The following is a 21,850-nucleotide window of genomic DNA, read 5'->3' on the forward strand; positions in this document are numbered from 1 at the left end:
GTTCAGACTCCATCCCTTTCCAAGTGTTTGGAATGAGACTTTCCATTTCTCTTTTCATTTATGTCTCAAAACTGTTGTTAACATGGAGCGGACATGTCACTCAACTTCCATCTACAATTCTCTCCACTCAATTATATACATTCTTCTTTGAAGACTTCCCTGGTTAAAATTTCATACAAACATGAAACTCAAAATTTGTTAATAATCAAAACAAAGATGACATGTACATCCCCCTGTTTTTTTAAAATAAAAATTCATGTGCTTGGCCGGAGAATTCCAAGAGTCAGAAGCTTTTGCTCCCTTTCAGTTTTAGGGTCAAAATTTGAGACGCCCCCACCCCCAAATAACGAGAATTTGACAGAAAAACCAACCATTCCTAATAAATGTGGGAAAGCAGAATCAAGTTTCACATTTAAGGAAAAAAAAAAAAAAAAAAAAAAAAATCAACTGGCAGACTCCCTACCAGCTGCCACCACAACAAGAAGAATAAGTTCACAAGTCGACATTCGCACCACTCAAATCTCTTTCACACTCAAGACCTCCACAACAAGGTCTACCCCCCACCCACCCCCACACCCTCCCTCACCACAGTAAATGCACATAAAAAAAACAAACCAAAAAAAAAAAAAAAAAAAAAAAAAATTATCAGAAGTCCACAAAGAGTTGCCTCAGTCTTGTGTTACACAAAAGGGACCCGAGCTCTCTCGTCCATACCCATGTCGAACGCTGCCTTGCTCCATGCACCATGCCAAAGCCCTTTTGCCACTCCCTGTATTTTCTTTCTTTCTTTCTTTTTCCCAGCAAGAGGTCCCGCCATCAGCTCACAACTGGTCGCTCGGGAGCCTTGTGTCCCTCCTCCTCCTCCTCACTTTTCATCCTCTTCACCACTGCACAAACATAACACAAACTTGGTTTTAAAACAAAAACATCAGAGACTGACATGAGCTTACAGTCAGGCCAACAGTGCAAAGTGTATGACCACTGCTTTCAGCTCTGTAACTGGATTTCATTTACAGCTTAAGTCTTTTGTGAAGGACTAGGACTAGGACTCTCAGCTGGAAGGCAAGAGAGCGCTGGCTTTTTGTGCAGCAGCCTTGGTGGTTACTTGGCCTTTGGCGATCATCCAAATGCCATCTGCCCTCATGCCCTCTTGGCTGAGAGAGTGGTCATTAACTTAGGCGAGACACTCTCCACTATAATCAAATTCTTGCCCTGACTGTCAGGACAGCAGCTGCCTCATCTGCTGTTCTGATAGTTATAGTCGGAAATGACTGACTATCATATTCTGAGATGCCAACCCCCGTGAAGTGTTTGTAGGAACAATCAGGAAATTTAGTTGGAACAGTTTGAATTTGTTAGGCAAACTTGGACTCCGAGCCACATCAACAAACGTTATATATATGATAGTCAGTCGTGTCCGACTATGACCATCAGAACAGCAGAGGAGGCAACTGCTGTTCGGACTATTTGGGCTAGAATTTGATTATAGCTGAAAGTGTCTTGCCCAAGTACATCCCCACTCTCTCGGCCAAGAGGGTTGTAGGACAGTCTGCGTTGGGATGGTTCCCAAAGGCCAACTAGCCCACAAGGCTGTAGCACTAAGAGCCAGTGCAATTTTGCCTCCTTGTTTGAGAGTCATAGTCCTTCACAAAAAGACTAAGCTGTAAATGGTTTCCCATTGACAGGAGAAACCACTGATAATACAGCTCTCACTTTGCTGTTGGCCCAAATGTAAACTTATGTCAATCTGTGATATAAGCCGAGTAAATTTTATCTAAAAGGCATACAATTACTTGGGCCTACCTGTAACACGGTGTACCTACTACGATTAAGCTGACTGGTCCATTCAATGCTGTTTCAATGTAAACATGCACGTGATTAGATGAGCATCATCACGAGAGACCAAGCTTAGCAGTGACTGCCCTGGCCTCGTCATCGATAGGTCTAGAGTGTCTGGGTAATGTTACAACAGGAAAGCACATGACCATGCTTTATAATTGAAATGAACTGGTCGGTACAAAATGCTGTGTAAGAAAATGAAACTTTCAGAACTGGTTTATTACGTGTTGAGCTATTACATATATATATATATATATATATAAAAATCAAATTTCTCAAGTTATTTTTACAGTTTTGCCGTATGTAGAAAATACTGCCAATTTTTCACCCCGAATCACCATACCCATGCTCGCTTTCTGCTTTAAATTCGCTTTCTTCTTCGTCATCATCCACCTCTTCGATGTCCGACCCTTCAGTTTGTAGCATTTCAAGTACTTTGGCAACCCTAAAACGTTGCCGTCACTGCCTTGTTCGCTTCACAACATTCTGAGAAGAGCCCGCTTTGCTAACAGGCTGGCACACGAGCAGATGACCAGTCAGTGACTTTGTCAGCGCGTGTGCAAGACGGGCCACACATCCCAGGCTGACCAATCATACTGTTCAATTGTGGAGTGACCCAGAATAGCGCACTCTGCTTGGCTAATCACAAAATCACGTGTACAGCGCATGATGGAATTTTACTTTCGGAGAATGCTATTCCATTCCTTCGTCCGAATCCGAATATGTTTTGTGTAGGAATGTGTGAGCATTCCTTCGTCTGGAGAGAGTTAATCACAACCCTACCTTTCTTTTGATGCTGCCTCTTTCTCACTGCCAGCCTCGGCCTCCTGGTTGTTGCCACTCTCCTCCTCTTCCTCCTCCTCTTTCTCCTCCTCCTCCTCATCGGAGTCGTTGGGGTGGGAAAACTGTTTGAAGTGGTCGGGGTTTCGCCTGCAGCATGGTCACAGAAACGCTCACTCAACATTCACAATATCATGAATTAGCGAAGTATAACATTTCATTCAAACATGTGTTCACATGTGTCTACCAATGGACTGAGCTCAGGCAGTGATAAGTATATACTGTAAGCAGGATACTGGGACCTTTACAAATCTTCGTGCTATTCCTCTCTCCCACCCCCAACCCACACCACTCTAAAAGAAATATATTTCTTCCAATAAAGATAAGCAGACATAAGCCAACATATGTCAAATCTGTTTAGAAAGACATATGCTGACACAGTAATTATAATACTGTCTATATAGCACATATTCTATAAACAGGACTCAAGTCACGGTTTGTGACATTCGTTGTGAGCATTTTCCCCCTTTCCTCTCTCTCCCTCTCCTTCTTCCTCTCTCTCTCTCTCTCTCTCTCTCTGTCACCCACCTGTAACACTTGGCTCCGTAGTAGCACGGTTTCTTGCCCTTCTTGCTGGGGCTCTTCGCCGGACTTTTCTTCACCTTGCGACTCATCGCCTCCACCTCCTCCTCTTCTTCCTCCTCCTCCTCTTCGCTGTCCACCGCCCTCCGTGATCTCTTGCTTCTTCCTCCCCCTCCTCTCCTCCTGGAGGGCCGTGGGACGTATTCGTCGTCGGAGGGCTGGAAGTCGTCTTCGTCTTCTGAGTCAGATCCTCTGCGGCTCCTTCGCTTGCGTCCTCTCCGGGCTGGTGTCCTCGATACTGCTTTCTGTGGGGAAGGGTTTGAGACATGCCATGATTAGGAGACAGACAGAGAGAGAGAGAGAGAGAGAGAGAGAGAGAGAGAGAGAGTGTGTGTGAGTGTGTGTGCATGAGCGCATGCATGTGTGTGTCTCTGTGTGTGTGTGTGCGTGTGCATGTATGCGTGCATGTGTGGGTTTTTCTAATTAATAATTCTTCCAATTACATTCAAAGAAAATTAAAAGAAGAAAGCACACCTTTACTCACACACACATACACAAGAAAAACAGACAAAAATATTGGGGAATGCTGGGGAGGGGGGGGCTAAGAATGTATTTTTAAAAATGTTCCTGTATTGCTATATTTCTAAGTGTGCATGCTTGGTGTTTCTGAATGAATGCAAGCATGTGATTAAGCGCATTCAAGATTTTGTACACACGTGCTTCAATCAAGAGCAGGAAAAATGTTGTACATCTCTGGACGTATATACAAAGCATCATGCCTGATGAAATCATATGCAAGAAAATACTCTTAGATATACATCTTTCCAACTTGAATGTTTCCTCTTTCATGAACATTTTTTTTTTTCTGTAATACATACGTGCAGTAACATTTACATTATCATAATGATTATGTTGTGTGTTTTAGTTTCCTTTCTCAGCTTCACACTCTGACGTGAGAGGTTTTTTGGGTTTTTTAAAATAATTTTTTAAAACTTTCATGTGTTATGCTAAATGTGTTTTTTTTCACACACAGAACGTCAGCCCTTCTGCTAAATTTATCATCCACAGATTTAAAAAAATCATAAAATAAGGGGGAAAAAAAAAAGAAAAGAAAAAAAAAAGCTTCAAAGCCAAACAAAAATACCAAGGATATAAAAGGCCACACAGGCAAATAACAATACAGAATTGACAGCTAGTTCCCATCCCAGTGTTTAAAATCTCACTTCTATCGCCAGTGCAAAACAGCACAGACAGTATGTCATAGACTGCGGAAAAAGGGAAGTAAAAGTATCAAGGCTTGCTGGAAAAAAAAGAAAGGGGAATGGAATGGAAAGTAAAAAAAAAAAACAGATAATAGTGAAGGAAGAAAAAAAAAGAAGCACAAATAGTTTCAGTTTCAGTAGCTCAAGGAGGTGTTCAGACAAATCCATATACGCTACACCACATCTGCCAAGCAGATGCCTGACCAGCAGCGTAACCCAACGCACTTAGTCAGGCCTTGACACAATACAGCACAAATAAAGAAGAGCAACAGAAAAGAGGAAATTTCTAGCACAGGATTTCCAGAAGGCACTGATGCTATTTATTTTGTACTTCTTTTTATCACAACAGATTTCTCTGTGTGAAATTCGGGCTGCTCTCCCCAGGGAGAGCGAGTCGCTATACTACAGCGCCACCCATTTTTTTTGTATTTTTCCTGCGTGCAGTTTTATTTGTTTTTCCTACTGACGTGGATTTTTCTACAGAATTTTGCCAGGAACAACGCTTTTGTTGCCATGGGTTCTTTTACGTGCGCTAAGTGCGTGCTGCACATGGGACCTCGGTTTATCGTCTCATCCAAATGACTAGCGTCCAGACCACCACTCAAGGTCTAGTGGAGGGGGAGAAAATATCAGCGGCTGAGCCGTGATTCGAACCAGCGCGCTCAGATTCTCTTGCTTCCTAGGCGGACGCGTTACCTCTAGGCCATCACTCCACTAATAGTGGAGTAAATGACCCCCCAGACTCCCACGGAGGATTCCCTAGCCTTCTAACCACATGCATTTTTAAGTTTAGTCATTTGTTATCCCTTCGATTCAGATTCATGCATGTGCGTAAAAGTTGCGTAACAAAGCATTTAGACTTGTTTCTGCAAAGGATTTAGCTTGACATAAACACATTTATTATCATAAATAACTACTACCTTTGGTGATCCGCGACGTTTGTCCACGTCACTGCCAGACTCAGCATCGTCATTTCCATCAATCTGGAAGTCGCTGTCACTGTCTGGTTTGGCTGGGGGCTCGTCACTTTCATCAAACTCATCACCAAGCATGAAGTCGTCCACTGAAAACACCACACATTTGCAAAACATAAAATACAGAATAGAACACAGATTACTGTATTATGTCCAAAGAGAAATTAATTTGTGTTGTGAAACAAATATAAACAATATATCAGAATCAAAGTCATTCAATGTAACAAATAAGAGAAATAAAATGCTTAAATATCTACTCAAAGTAAACCACATATTATGTATCCAAAAATCACAGTCATACACATACAAATATCACAGTAGACATAGAAAATACTAAAACGTTAACTAAGAGTAAATCATACATACAATTATCACAGCCACGCATATGCTATAAGCCACACATATGCTATAAGCCACACATAAGCCACATTTATGCTATAAGCCACACATATGCTATATAGGAAATTTTCTATCTAAAATTACGTTTAAATAACATACTTACCGTGACCCAACTAGTGCAGACTCCGGCAAGGGTCTGACATTCCTGCCTGTGCAAACTACTATCCGCCTATGCGGAGAAAATGAAACTACGGCCGATAACCTCCCGGAAGTAGGTAACCTCCCCTTTGTCCCGCTGGCTAGCGCCCTCTTTTGACGAAAACTTTAAAAAGGCAAAGAATATACACAGGCAAAGATTTTAATGTTACAAAAAAAAACCCAAAACAACAACAACAAAAAACAACCCAACGAACAACAACATAAATCTATCTATATAGATAGATAAAGACAAGTACTATAGGTGTACACAGAATACTATGAGAAAGCTGAAAGAAAATGACATTAGAAAATAAATGAAAATAAGAGTATAAAAAAAAAAAAAAAAGGGCAGAAGCCCAAACTCACCGTAGCTGCCTCGTTTCTGGGTCGCCGCTCGCCTAGGTCGAGGCCCCGACATGTCCACGTCGGCCTGGTTCCGGTTGCGCATGCCTTTTCGCTTCCCAGGGCGCCGCGTGATTTCATAGTCGTCGTCTTCGTCCGAGGATCGTTGCCGTCGTCTTCTCTGTCGGCTGGAGGAGGCCGGTTTCCTCCTTTTCTTGGGTCGTTCCTCCTCGCTGTCGTAGTCATCGTCTGAAGGGCTTCGTCGCCGACTCCTCTTCCCTCGCGGTCTTCTGCGCGGCTCTTCTTCCGACTCTTCTTCGTAATCATCGTCATCCGACACCACTCTCCGCCTGCGTTTAGGGGGTGCGTCTTCGTCGTCTTCGTCATCATCGATGAAATCATCATCGAAGGTCCTTCTCCGCTTGGCTGCTGCTCTCGGGCTTCTCGTCTTGCTGCGCGGTCTGTCTTCCTCGTCCTCGTCTTCCAGGAAGTCATCGTCTGAGGTTCGTCGCTTCGGCTTGGGTGGAGGTTTGCGAGGAATTTGCACTGTGGACAGGTTTTCAGGGCAAAACCCCCAAATCAGGCAAGAGTTGAATGAAGTGGTGATAAGCATCACATAAAAGTTTAGATCCACTCTTACTGCTTAGTGATGGTTGAATTAATCACTCTTCTTTCATTTTTTTTTTTCACACAATACACTGTTACCAATCCAAGCACAATGATACAAACAAAATTATATTAAAAAAAACAAAATTCTCCCCATCAAATATGAAAACTATTATCCTGTTAAGGAAAAAAAAAAAAAAAAAAAAAAAGAAGAAGAAAGAAGAAAAACAGATGTTTACAACCACTGCCAAATTCCTAAAACAAAAAAGTCTGCCCCGTCTCTTCTCATACTTGTCATCAACTAGCTACAACTCTGCCGACAACTCTCTATTTCAAGTTTTTTTGTTCTGTTTTTTTTTGTTTTTGTTTTAGTTTTTTCCTCTTCAAATTCTATCTATCTATATTTTTACCTGCAGGTTTTTTCTTAATGATGCTGGGAGGCCCTGCTCTGGAAAGCCGGATCATCCAGGCCGGCAACGTTCGCTTCTTCTTCAGCGGCAAGGCCATGTTCTTCCCATCGGCCCGTATGACGCTGATGATCCGAGTCTGCCAGGAAGGGCGGAACAAAACGGGTCATCAAAATCCTTTTTTGCACATAAACTGGATGTACAGACTGCCTGTTTATGTTGAAAAGTTAACAAATCTTGTGCTGATTAAAAAAAAAAAAAAAAAAAAAAAAAAAAAAAAAAAAAAAAAAATCTTGTGTTGTCTAACCAAATCTTGTATTGATAAAAAAAAAAATCTTGTGTTGTCTATCAACATATTAAAAAACAACCACCACCCAAAATAGCCATAATTAAGCAATTAACAATAATCAACATAAGTTCTTTTTGACATAATTAGACAAGTTCTTTTGAACATAAATAGGCAATCAACACAAGCTCTTTTTAACATACACAGGTTATCACAATTTCAACAAGTGAACACAAATTCTTTTGAACATAACCAGGCAATCAACATTCTTTTTTTTTTTTGTGGGGAGGGGTGGGTGGGGGGAGAGGGGCATAAACAGGCAATGCACACTACTTCTTTTTAACATAAACAAAAAAAAAAAAATCAACACAAGTTCTGTTTAACATAAACAGGCAATGGACAAAAGTTCTTTTTAACATAAACAGTTAACAACACAAGTTCTTTTATCATTCAAGTTCTTTTTAACATAAAGGGGCAATCAAAACATGTCCTTTTGAACATAAACAGGCAATCAACACAAGACTTTCCACCCCTACGCCTCACAAAAAAATCAACACGGCTTAGTATTGCTATAAGCCACACATATGCTATATAGGAAATTTTCTATCTAAAATTACGTTTAAATAACATACTTACCGTGACCCAACTAGTGCAGACTCAGGCAGGGGTCTGACATTCCTGTCCTGTGCATACTACTATCCGCATATGCGGAGAAAACGATAGTACTATGGCCAATAACCTCCCGGAAGTAGGTAACCTCCCCTTTGTCCCCCTGGCTAGCACCCTCTTTTTCCGGCAGCCATCATGACTCCTGTTCCTGTGCTCTCTATACGGCTAAGTTTTTTTCCCGTATTTTCTGTCTGTCTGTCGATTCTCTGGCGTTCTTGTTTTTTGTCAAATTATGTCTCCAACCAGGTCACATAATTATGTAGCTCGATTGGGCGATCATGCTAAAATTAAGGCGCAATCGCAATTGATTCGCTAACACTCTGGGCCCTCTACTCCTGGCCCTCTCAATAACGCCAACCCGCCGCCTCCTCCACTTCCTCCGCTCCCTCCGGTTGACTCCAGACCTCCACCACCTCCTACATCTCCTCTGGTTTGTTGCCACACACTCAGTAACTTCAAACAGAAGGTTTAGAATGAGCAGGTTAAGTATGTGTAATTAAACAGAAGGTTTAGCAATGAGCTAGAAGCAGACAAAAGAAAATGATCTGTAATTACTATCATTCAAACTGAATCAAACCCCCCCTATACCAATGACTCCTCTACAAGAAGACCTGTCTGCCTGCCTGTCTGTTTACATATACCTGAAACACAGCAAGCGATTGCTGTTTCATCAGCAGGGAAGACTCACAACGCTAGCTTACCTAAGGTTTTTTAACTACAGAAGACAAGAACACGCATCAAGAAACACGGAAAATTTGGCCAGCCATCGCTCACAACGCACATTTCATCTGTACATTAACTATCTTACCTTCTCTTCGGGTTCTTCATCCCCCTCCTCCTCCTCTTCTTTGTCAGGTTCTGCACACACACACACACAAAAAGCACATGAATGTAAAATGCTGACAATTTCTCCTTTTTGTGGCTGTGCAGATATGTAACATCTTAGAGAAAGAAAAGACTAAAGAGTCCCTTTGACATAAATCATAGCAAAAAAAAAAAAAAAAAAAAAAAACTACACCTAATTTCTGCATTCAGTGGACCTGTCCCAGACTACTAACTATTTCTTGCTTTATTAATTTTCACAGGAGTATTCACTTAAATAAATGTACAAGTCCCAGAACGTGTTCCATCAAATGTAAAATGAGACAACTGACAGACATATGGGAATGGCTTGAAAGAAAAAAACTACTGAAAAATAGCAGTCTGGGAGCATGCACTCCTGGAGAACCCCCACCAAGACATGAAAATCTATGCAAATTGGGGGTATTCTTAGGTTATTTTCTATAGTATAACCTATGGTTTTTTGTGTTTCTTTTATTTTTTAACTCCGACTATATTTCTGTCAACTGCCTTCTATGGATCCTTCATAAAAAAAAAAATCAATAAAAAAATCAATGCATTGTTTACTTGTTTATAATCTTTATTTCAGTTTAGTGTTTTATATTTTATGTTACCCATAGCAGGTACTAAAGGCCTCACTAATTCACCGGTCAGGCATCTGCTCCCTTTAACAATTTATAATAATAATAATGGATACTTATAGAGCACACTATCCAGAAATCTGCTCTAGGTGCTTTACAAAAACGCTTTTGTTAACATAAAACATTACATCAATGTTACACACACACACCAAAATGTGACTTAACACACACACACACAGACACACACACATTGCATACATACATTTTAACATACATGTGTATCTAACAGCTACCCTAACACATACACACACATAGGCAGGCACAAACTTACATAAACACACGCACACACAATACGCATTCATATACATGCATGCAGTTATGTACACATTTATAGATATATTTTAAAACAGATGGCAGTGTGCCATATACAGATCAGTCCACAAGCTTTGATGCCTCCTTGAAACTAAAACGTGTACTGAACATGGCGTTTACTCTAAGTTAGCATTTCAGTTTTTGATTTCTTCTACTGTTTTTTTTCTTCTTTTCTTTCTAATGTCTACTGTGATTTTTGCATGTATGTGACTGTGATTATTGTATGTGTTGTTTATTTCAAATTATCATTTAAGCATTTTATGTTTGTTATGTGTACATACTGAATGACTGATTCCTGTCTATTTATGTGCTTGACACCACAAATGAACTCATTCTATTCCAGGTACAAGTTAATTCATACCATAATTAATTCTCCCGTGGACCAGGTACGAGTATTCTCATACCAATACACCACTCTAGTTTTGTTTATTCTTACTTGGTACAGTTGGCATTCTAAAGTGAACCATTTACAGATTCTGAAAGCATGAAAACGAAGCTTTGTCTGACCGATTATTAAACAATTCTCCATCTGTTTTCACCGTTTTAGGGAACCACCCTGCTCTGGTCTCAAGTAGTGCTGGTCCATGGGAGTTGTAGCAGGCAAGTAGCTGTGGGGTAGAATGAGTCAATATCCCCTATCAGTATCAGTATCAGTAGCTCAAGGAGGCGTCACTGCGTTCGGACAAATCCATATATGCTACACCACATCTGCCAAGCAGATGCCTGACCAGCAGCGTAACCCAACGCACTTAGTCAGGCCTTGAGGAAAAAAAAAAAATCAAATAACAAAACAACACACACACAAAAATAAATAAATAAAAGGAAATTTTCTATCTAAAATTACGTTTAAATAACATACTTACCGTGACCCAACTAGTGCAGACTCCAGCAGGGGTCTGACATTCCTGTCCTGTGCAAACTACTATCCGCCTATGCGGAAAAAACGAAAGCAACTATGGCTGATAACCTCCCGGAAGTAGGTAACCTCCCCTTTGTCCCACTGGCTAGCGCCCTCTTTTTCCACCAGCCATCATGCCTCCTGTTCCTGTGCTCTTCATACGGCTAAGTTTTTTTTCGTATTTTCTGCCTGTCTGTCGATTCTCTGACGAATAAAAAAATTAAAAAAATCCCTTAATGGAAACAAAGTATGCAGCGTTCCGTGTCCCTGCCCCTTCACTGACCTGTCCTGAGGGGCTTGGCTTTCTCCTTCTTGGCTGGAGACTGGGTGATGGGCTCTTTCTTCACCGCCTCCTTGCTCTCTCCGTTACTGCCCACACAACAACTGACGTCAGACACAACCTCATCAGTTCACCCACTGACTTAGTACATTCTTAACTTCAAAGACCAGTAAAAAAAAAAAAAAAAAAAACAAAAAAAAAAAAAAAAAAAAACCACCCAAAAAACACAAAAACAAAATACAAACAAAACAACAACAAACAACCCAAAATATTCCCACCCCCCCACCCCCAAAATAACAAACAATAACAATGCTCTTGATGCCGTGCACCCCCCACCCCTCCCCCCCCACCCCTCCAAAAAAAACAACCAACCAATCAACCAACAATAACGAAAAACAAGAAGCACACACTACACTGAAATAATCATTCAAACCGGTCAAAAAAACCCAACAAAAAAACAATCCATCATTATCATTTTTTGTAAGTTGGTTTAAAAATCTTAAATCGTTCAATAGTACACATGATTACAATGCAAACAAAGGCAAAAAAAAAGAGCATCAACAAGCTTATAACTGAACACTGCACTCACACGCTGCACTTCAAGTTTTAACACACAGGCTGATGAAACACATTATCATTTGTATCAAATAACTCATTCATTTTTGTAAGCTGAAAGAGTGATGGCCTAGTGGCAAGTCGTCCACCTAGGAAGCGAATCTGAACACACTGGTTCGAATCCCGGCACAGTCGCCAGTATTTTCTCCCCCTCCACTAGACCTTGAGTGGTGGTCTGGACGCTAGTCATTCGGATGAAACGATAAACTGAGGTCCTGTGTGCAGCATGCACTCAGTGCATGTAAAAGAACACACAACAACAAAACAGTTGTCCCTAACAATATTCTGTAGAAAAATCCACTTCAACAGGAAAACAAATAAAAAAACAAAAACAAAAACAACTGCAGGCAGGAAAAAATACAGAAAAAATGGATGGCGCTTTCACAGTAGCGACACGCTCTCCCTGGGATAGAGTGCAGAGAAAAATCTGTTGTGACCAAAAAAAAGAGCAATACAATACCTCTTGACGCCATTGACAGGGGCGTCCCCATAGGTGACGATATAGAAGAGCTGGTCAGGCAGCAGACCGAAGACGTCGCCATGCTCCAGGGGCTGCCTCAGGTCTCTCTGCAGCACCTCCTGCTGACCCTTGCTCCCTTGACGCAGGAAGCACGGATTGGTGTGTGTCTGCAACCACATCACAACAAACAATGTAGACGCGAGTCCTGGTGACCTAACACCGACGGGACCATCCCTGTGCACTGCCAATGCTGGGAATGCGACAGACGAATCCCAGTGTGGGCTGTGTGTGTAGCATTCGGCATGAATGGCATGGGAGCGATGCTACTGTTGTGGTACAGACGAGGGGGCAAAATACAGAATAAAAATTTAAAAAGCCCAATGTCAACACAGAAACCAAGAAAAAAAAATGACAACACCCGCCTCCCCCCTTCCCCACACCCCCTCTACCCCTGACTGTTTTATAATTGCATGAGATCTTGGCTGAAAGGTATTAGTCAAGGGTTTTAAGGGAAATTCCTGGACTTTTATAGACTCTCAAGATTTTGTTTTCCAAGGGTTTTCAAGCACTGGAAATAGTTACTGCATTTGTCCTAGACTTTTCCACACTTCCATGACTCTGTGTAAGATAACATAAGATAAGATAACATAAGATAAGAATAACTTTATTATCTCCAACTGGAGAAATTTGTTCAGGTGCATTATCACAACATAGACAAGTAAACAACATGGGGACCATAACTGTAAAAGCCAACAACAGCCCCTACAAATATTACGAAGATACAAATGTAAAAAAAAAAAAAATCACATACATCGTTTCATACATACATCCACACACTGCAGGTAATAACTAGTATTCTTAATGTAAAAACAGAAATAATTAAGAAACATTATTTGAATATAATTATAAACATAGCCTAATATACTGCACATTGATTATAACAGACAGATAAGAATAAAGATGAATTGCGGAAAACCACAACCAGATAATCAGCACCCCCCCGCACAGCACCCCCCCCCCCCACCCCCCCCAACCCCACACATGCGGATAACTTGATTAAACAAGAGTAATAAACATATGTTCTGAAATAAAAGCATTTCACATATTCGCTTTTAAAAACATTGCAATTAATTATTACATCGTAATTATTAAACAGAAATATATTTAGATATGGACGTTAGCATTAGACATATTCATTGTACATTCATCCTGCATATTGCACATTATTCTTCCTACATATTGCACATTCATTATAACCAATTGTCACGTTTTAAGCTCAGTAAACACACACACACACACACCACAACTAGAACAAGGTACAGCCTATCATGCACGGACTTTCACACGTCTCAAAAGAGTGCGCGCGCGCGCGCACACACACACACACACACAGTTCTCAAGAATTTAAAAGGTGGATTGAACGTGGAATAAAAGTCTTCAGAGCTCTGGATTTCACCTTAAAAGTTCTGTAGGGTCGTCCTGATGGCAACAGCTCATAATACTTTGCTAAAATATGGGTGTCGTCAGTTGCTATCTGCCTGCTTTTTTTAACCACTCGACTTTCATACAGCTCTTGCATACTAGCTTGTTCCACTCCCACAATTTTACTGCATACACTCATGACATCGTTCAAAACACGCTTACTCCTCACTCCCAAACTTCCATACCAGCACATAAATGAAACTGTAAGCACGGACTCGATACAACATCGATAATAACTTTGAAGAATATTTGAATTTATACCAACATTTCTAAGCTTCTGTAAACAAAAAATTCTAGATTGGCATTTCTTATGAATGGAATCAACCTTTCTGTCAAAAGTCAGCTTATTGTCTAAGATGGTCCCTAAATATCTATATTCATTGACCCTCTCCACTGTTTGACCATCAATAACAAGGTCAGCTACAGGCAAGGGGTCTTTCCGAAAATCTATTAACATTTCTTTTGTTTTCAATACATTGAGATCCAGATAGTTTTTCTCACACCAGGAACAGAACTTTTTAATTTCACTGAAATAAACAGCATCAGAGTTGGACAGATCTTCAATTGCTGAATCATCAGAATATTTTATGACAGGAGTTTCCTCCGTGCCTCTGCAGTCATTTGTGTACAGTGTAAAAAGAACAGGGGACAGCACTGTACCTTGGGGTGCACCAGTAGAAGTAGATTTTAGAGAAGAGTGGGCAGAATGAAAGCAGACGGACTGAGTTCTATTGAGAAGAAAACTTACTATCCAAAGAGTAAGCTTCGGATCAACATCCATGCCTAGCAGTTTGAGGGCAAGGAGATGAGGTTGTATTGTGTTAAAAGCAGAAGAGAAGTCAACAAAAAAGGATACGAACGAAAGATCCCGTGTTATTCAAATGAAGGAAAGCATTATGAAGGAGAGTTAGGATAGCATCGTCAGTACTTCTGTGTGCTTTATAAGCAAACTGAAGAGAGTCAAGCTGCTGTTCAGTGAAAGAAAGAAGATGTCGGAGAATAATTTTTTCAAAGCATTTCATCACTACTGAAGTCAGGGCAACAGGACGGTAATCATTTAGTGCGGCTGGGTTCTTTTTCTTGGGGATAGGACAGATAGTAGATTTTTTCCAGATGCTGGGGACAGAGCAGTCCTTCAGAGACCAGTTGAAAATTTTACAGAACACGTCACACAACTGGGAAGCACATGTTTTCAGTAATTTTCCGCAGATATTGTCGGGGCCAATTGCCTTCGTGACATTCAGTTTTAAAAATAAAGATTCAACAACTTTTGCATCGACCTCAAAGTCTTCACCTGTGTTCCTATCTTTGATCTTTTCCTGCAACTGTGAGATAACACTATCCAGTTCCCTTCCCAGATCATTCCTTTCAAAGCGACAGTAGAACTCATTCAGTTTATTTGAAAAAATCTGTTCATCCTTTTCCATTTTACAAGCTACTGTTTTCCTTTTCGTTTCTCCAGTGATAATTTTTAACCCATCCCATGCATCTGCCATTTTTCCTGTCTGAAACTGTTGCTCTACTTTTGACTTGAAATGACGTTACAAACATGTAATATCAACACCGAAACAACAGATAGGAATCTGCAATGTGTCTGAAACAACATGACAAACAATGTCAGCACAGAAATGAAAGACAAGAACCCTGGCTGGTATCCAGTGCAATTAACTTTACTGTATAATGTCATGACAATGTCCCATGGAAATGAGAAATAGCTGGGTTTTCTTATCTTTTGTTTTACACAAACCTAGGGTAGGTTCTCAATGCCATATCAGCATGTTAGGTTTATAATCAGGCATCTGGCTTTTTAATTTTTTTTTTCACCCCAAATGCGATTTAGAATATATACACATATATATAATAATAATAATAATAATAATATATATATATGGATCAGTCCACACTCTCTGAAACTCTCTTTGAAAATGAAACTGTAATTCAGCACACAGCAGAAATAAGATTTTGCTGCGCTAAATTTGCCGCTGATTTGAGACAGCATGCTTATGAACTAAAGTTGGGTCTCTTGTCAACTGCAAGACCTAAACTGAAAACTCTCACTGGCTGCCCAGACAATTTTGCCAAAATTTCCTTTTAAATTCCCCCCCCCCCCTCCCCCCCCAAGCTTTTAAATTTTTGCTCCTTCAGCATAAAACCTTAATGTGGATATGGTAGTATAGCATTCCGTAGCTCAGTAGTGCACACTATGATTAAAACAGCAGCTGGTAGTTATGCACATTTCACAATTTGGCTAGTAACTTCCCCCTCACACACACACACACACACACACACCCTAGCCCCCTCAAATTTGTTATCCTAAAAAAATGTTTAAAACATTTTTGTTCAATTTTTAGGGGTTAACATTTTACAAAGCAATAAACTGAGAAAACTATTCAAGCATGTCAATCATGCACAAGAAACAGTGTGCTAAAATGTGTAAAAAACAAAATATCACCCTTTTGAAAACCAAAAAAAAAGACCCAAGTGAAATGAATCAAAGAAAATTTCTTTCCAAGTTAAGGTAGTCAGATTATTTTTGTTTTTAATCTGGAAATGTGTAAAAAATGGGGAACTTACATTTCAGCCTGCGAACAGAAATTAACAGCATTTCTTATACACCAGGTCAACAAATATATTTGGAAAATGTTTGTATAAAAAAAAAAAAAAAAAGTTGTATGCTCTACTCACTGGTGTCAAATGCAGCTTTCCATCAATAACTTCCAGCAAAGCATGACTTCTGGAGACACGTTTATCAGTCACCTGTCCAATGAAAAATATTTCAAACCTAGAAAATAATATCAATACTACCATCAATGAAATATTCACAATTAAAAAGTCCTGATAAACAATACAAAAAAACAACAACAAACAAACAAAAAAACCAAACACATGATAACCTGTTCAGATTACATCAAAATAACAACCGGAAAATCAATATTATATAATAAAAATACTAAGCTGCACATGTTAAGTCGATGCATTCACATACTGAGACAAAAACACATGTCTGTATGCTCACATATGCCGTACAATTCAATGCATATCATCTTCTGTCCTCACAGACAATTCATACACACACACACACAGCCGCACACACAATCTAAACACCCCCCCACACAAATCCAGTAAAACTGTGGTCATTTTCTTCAGCAACAGATCATGTAAATCACAAGTCAGTTACTAGATCATTATATTATAAATCTGATTATCAGAAAATTAATCACCACCAAATTCAAAATCCAGTAATTTCTATATTTCTATTTAGTACATTGTCTAAAGGCAAAAGGATCATGGCTTATCTGTCACATTTGTGATGGCAATAAAAGGCTAAATGCTGTAAATACAATGGTGTGTGTTACAAAATGCAGCTTTTTCTGGTCTAAATACTAAGAACAGAAAAGACAAACAAAAGATTACCTTGAGAAACGCTCCACGCCCAATGACTGTTGACTTTTCCGGAACCTCAATTACCTCCCCTCCTCCTTCTGGTACAAGCTTGATTCCTGACATGATTTATTAGAATTTCTTTTCCCCAGACGTAAGCTGAAACAGACAGCAGATTCACTCTTTATGCAAGTGACATATCAAAAGTGTTATCATCAAAGCAAACATCATTATCGAACCTAACCTTTTCAAGCCCACCTAAACTGCAACTGCGAAAGATTATTATCAGTAATATCCTTTTCATTTCCCAGCATTATCGCCATCAACTCTCAAACTCATGCACCCAAAAAATCATACAAAATGCCATCATGCAAATTTTGTCACAAAGAACACCACAACAATGGAACAGGAACAATTCGACGTTTCATCGTCTTTTCCCTCAAAACAGAAATCAAAAGCGTCTAGCGTCTTTCTGATGCCATCAAATTTTCTGCATATGTTTAATTTCAAAAACGTTTTGCACTACAATACGTAATGCACAACTTTAAATATGTCTAATTATTTCTTCTTTACAATCTCATTTGAATGCAAAAACGACAATATTGGAAACAAATCGAAAATATTACCTTCAAAAGCATGATAAATTGGCAAAAGAGGTATTTCTACCATTAACGTCTTCTTATCAGAAGAATTCCAACAAGGGGCGCTACTCTGCTGTTTCTGAATAGTTACAAGGACAAGGGTAGGTCAATGATGTCACCCACGACGAATACTCATGAATAATCAAATGATTGACCAATAAATAATAAGAATAATACACCCTTTGTAATATCTTATTGAATAACGATCATTACCAGATTATTCATTGCAATAAACTAGAACGTAAAAACAAATCACAGAAAAACCACAGGAAATCTAAACTGACGAGGAAAAAAAAGAAGAAAAAAGGAGAAGGAATCGGAACCGAAATGAAGAAAAAAAAAATCAAACTAGATAAGGGAATGAATAAGTAAATAAATGAATAAATAAGTAAAAAAGGAAAAATAGAAGTAATGTGATTAACAGAAAATGAAAATAAAACCCCAAAAATTAAAATGGGGAATTTTACTGAGGTGGTGAACGAATGAGTGGATGAATGTCAGAATTTGGATAATGAATAATTGAAAATAATCAAATAACCACAGTTAAAAGAAAAGACAAAAATATGCATTGATTTTATTCATCAAAAGTTAGCATCACGTACCACGTGGCTCATGATAATGGTATGTGAAATTTAGATTTTTTTAAAATAACAAGTTTGGAGATGTCTTCAAGATTCGCCCTTCCATCATGTTTAGCACGTCTGCATACCGAGAAGATCTCTTGATTGTGACTGGCATCCGAGAGAGAGATGAAGAGAGATGGGACGCAATCGATACTTACTTAGGCATTAAATGGATTATTTCCCTTAGACCAAGTTCTTTCTCCGCACGGTGTGTCCGTGGGGAAGGCACTTCACTCCGCGTGTTTCGCTTCAAATCGTTCCAAAACGTTGCGTGTGCCTCTCTCTCTCTCTCTCTCTCTCTGGTTGACAGAACCTTCCTCACCCTCTATCCCCCATTTTGTTTTTTTGTTATTTTATTGCGTTGTTCTTGTACAAAGGAGAAACTGTGGCCGTGTTTAAACAAAGACAGAACCTTTATTGTAAAGCATCGCGTACAATATCATTTCCGTCTATTTGCTCGACATGCTTTTACCTGATTAAAGCCGTTAATTGTTTGGTTTGCCTTTTCATTTTCAGTTGAGTATGTCCATGTTAGACCAGTCTGCGCCTGTCACTTGTTACATTTATCTGAAGTTTTTTTTGTTGGTTTCTTTTTTCCCCACGAGAGTGCTTGCACCCGTAATAGATATTTGTATTTGTATTTGTACTGCTTTTTTTTATCACAACAGTTCTCTCTGTGTGAAATTCGGACTGCTCTCCCCAGGGAGAGCGCGTCGCTACACTACAGGCGCAATAGCCGAGTGGTTAAAGCGTTGGACTGTCAATCTGAGGGTCCCGGGTTCGAATCACGGTGACGGCGCCTGGTGGGTAAACGGTGGCGATTTTTCCGATCTCCCAGGTCAACATATGTGCAGACCTGCTAGTGCCTGAACTCCCTTCGTGTGTATATGCAAGCAGAAGATCAAATACGCACGTTAAAGATCCTGTAATCCATGTCAGCGTTCGGTGGGTTATGGAAACAAGAACATACCCAGCATGCACAACCCCGAAAACGGAGTATGGCTGCCTACATGGCGGGGTAAAAACGGTCATACACGTAAAAGCCCACTCGTGTGCATACGAGTGAACGCAGAAGAAGAAGAAGGACTTCATGTTTGGGCATCGCGGAAAAGGATTTAAGGGAGGTGACACATGTATGCTAAGCATGTGTGGTCAGCTGAACTCAGCTGTTATAACCCTAGCATTGTCAGGCGAACAAGCTCTGACACACGTGAGAGAGTTGTGTATAATACTTAATAGCTGTTACTTGGAAATCCGAAGAGACGATATCCACGAACAGTGGCTGCATTTTCGGTCACACACACACACACACACACACACACACACAGACACACACACACACACACACACACACACACACACACACACACACACACACACACACACACAAGCACGCGCGCGCACACACACACACACACACTCACATACTCACACTCAGACACACGCACACACATACGCTTGCTCGGACACGATTCAACACTTTCCAAATTGTTAGAGAACACGTGGCTCAGTTGCCAAATCACATCTTTATTATAAAACACACATACCTATTACAACAAAACAACATCAACGACATCGCCGCAATCAACTTGAAGAAAAAAAGAAAAAGAAAAAAAAAGAAAAAAAAAAGGATCAAATTCAATCGATGCCTGACGCATTGGGAAAAGTAAATCGGCTCAAGTCATGCTAATTAAATGGTAACTGAAAACAAGAAGAACAGTACAAGAACAACGCAATACAATAAGTGGAGTGATGGCCTAGAGGTAACGCGTCCGCCTTGGAAGCGAGAGAATCTGAGTGCGCTGGTTCGAATCACGGTTCAGCCGCCGATATTTTCTCCCCCTCCACTAGACCTTGAGTGGTGGTCTGGACGCTTAGTCATTCGGATGAGACAATAAACCGAGGTCCCGTGTGCAGCATGCATTTAGCGCACGTAAAAGAACCCACGGCAACAAAAGGGTTGTTCCTGGCAAAATTCTGTAGAAAAATCCACGTCGATAGGAAAAACAAATAAAACTGCACGCAGGAAAAAATACAAAAAAAAAGGGTGGCGCTGTAGTGTAGCGACGCACTCTCCTTGGGGAGAGCAGCCCGAATTTCACACAGAGAAATCTGTTGTGATAAAAAGAAATACAAATACAAATAACAACAACAACAAAAATAACACACGATAACATAAAGCGAAATGCAGTTTAAATGAAACATAGCTAACCAATCGAAAAACACACAGCGTAAAACAATACAAAATAAATAAATGTATGTATTATCAGTAAATGAGACCGGTGGCTTTGGCTTCCGAAGAAAGAAGACTTCACACCTGTCAAATCCTTTCACACCTGTTTCAATGTAAGCGTTAAGGAATATGTGAAAAAAAAAACACAAAAAAAACCACCTCCGAAGTTTTCATTTTATTGACCAACTACCTTTCCTGTTGTTTGCGAAAGAGCTTTTCAAATCGAAAGTAGCAACATCTGGAGTTGGTCTCCTTAAAAAAAAAGAAAAAAAAAGAAGAAGTTATTGCTCTGATAGAGAGAGAGAGGGGGGGTAGGTGGTGTGTGTGTGTGTGTGTATGAGGCCTTTCAGTTTAACGTCTATTCACTGGAAGTATTATTAGACAGAAAGAATGTGTGTGTGTGTGTGTGTGTGAACGTTTGAGATGTGAAAATAAGGCACACACCCACCAAGCAGGGTCACAAAGGGGCAAAGGTCAAAACAAAAACTCCCACCATCCAGGCAAAAGTGTCCTTCAGATTCCCCCTACCGCCCTAATTGTCTCCCCTGCCCGCTGCACACCTCAATTGTTCCCCTTCCTCATCCCTCTTCCCCATCACACACGAAACCTCGCCCTTTAGTTTAATACCAAAAACTGTATTCTTTTCTTTTTTCTTCTTTTTTTTGTGGGGCCTCCAACCTCCTCTTTTTTTTCTTTTCTTTAAAAAAAATTTTTTTTTTTTTAGACTGTATTCTTGGATTTTTACTTTTGTTCTTTGCCATACAAATCGTGTTTCATCTTTCAACTGATTTTTCACGTTAACTTATCATCCGCATAAGCGTTGGTCTGGGAGTTGAGTTTCTTTCTTGTTAAATGTTTTTTTTGTTTTTGTTTGTTTGTTTTTTTCGTTTTGGACTGGGGAAAAGGTGGGGGTGGGGGTGATATTTAATTTGATTTATTTATTCATTTATTTTTAAATCATATTCTTTTTCGTTTATCCCTTATCTACTTGCATCTTTTTTTTTCTTTTTTTTTTACGTTTTAAGGCAGGGTAAAGGCAGGAAGTGGGTGATATTAAAAAAAAATTGTTCATTTCTTTTTTTTTTTTTTTTACGTTTATCCCTCATCTATTTCCATCCCTTTGTTTCGTCAAGTCTAATCACTCTGCTCTTTCAAGTTTG

General features: G+C 39.8%; 1 protein-coding gene across 1 annotated transcript; it reads right to left on the reverse strand.

The window, feature by feature from the left end:
- Positions 1–674: 674 nt before the first annotated feature.
- Positions 675–17,351, reverse strand: LOC143296651 (uncharacterized). The gene is made up of 11 exons (XM_076608681.1): positions 17,227–17,351; positions 16,498–16,569; positions 12,331–12,497; positions 11,259–11,344; positions 9,093–9,142; positions 7,333–7,480; positions 6,341–6,862; positions 5,384–5,526; positions 3,208–3,506; positions 2,623–2,769; positions 675–887 (listed from the first exon to the last, which is right to left on the reverse strand). Exons 1-11 carry the CDS (start codon positions 17,317–17,319, stop codon positions 866–868), a joined length of 1,749 nt encoding a protein of 582 aa, XP_076464796.1. The 5' UTR covers positions 17,320–17,351; the 3' UTR covers positions 675–865.
- Between the last annotated feature and the right edge of the window lie 4,499 nt (positions 17,352–21,850).

The sequence above is a fragment of the Babylonia areolata genome, chromosome 21, assembly GCF_041734735.1.
Source record: "Babylonia areolata isolate BAREFJ2019XMU chromosome 21, ASM4173473v1, whole genome shotgun sequence".
NCBI lineage: Eukaryota > Metazoa > Mollusca > Gastropoda > Neogastropoda > Buccinidae > Babylonia > Babylonia areolata.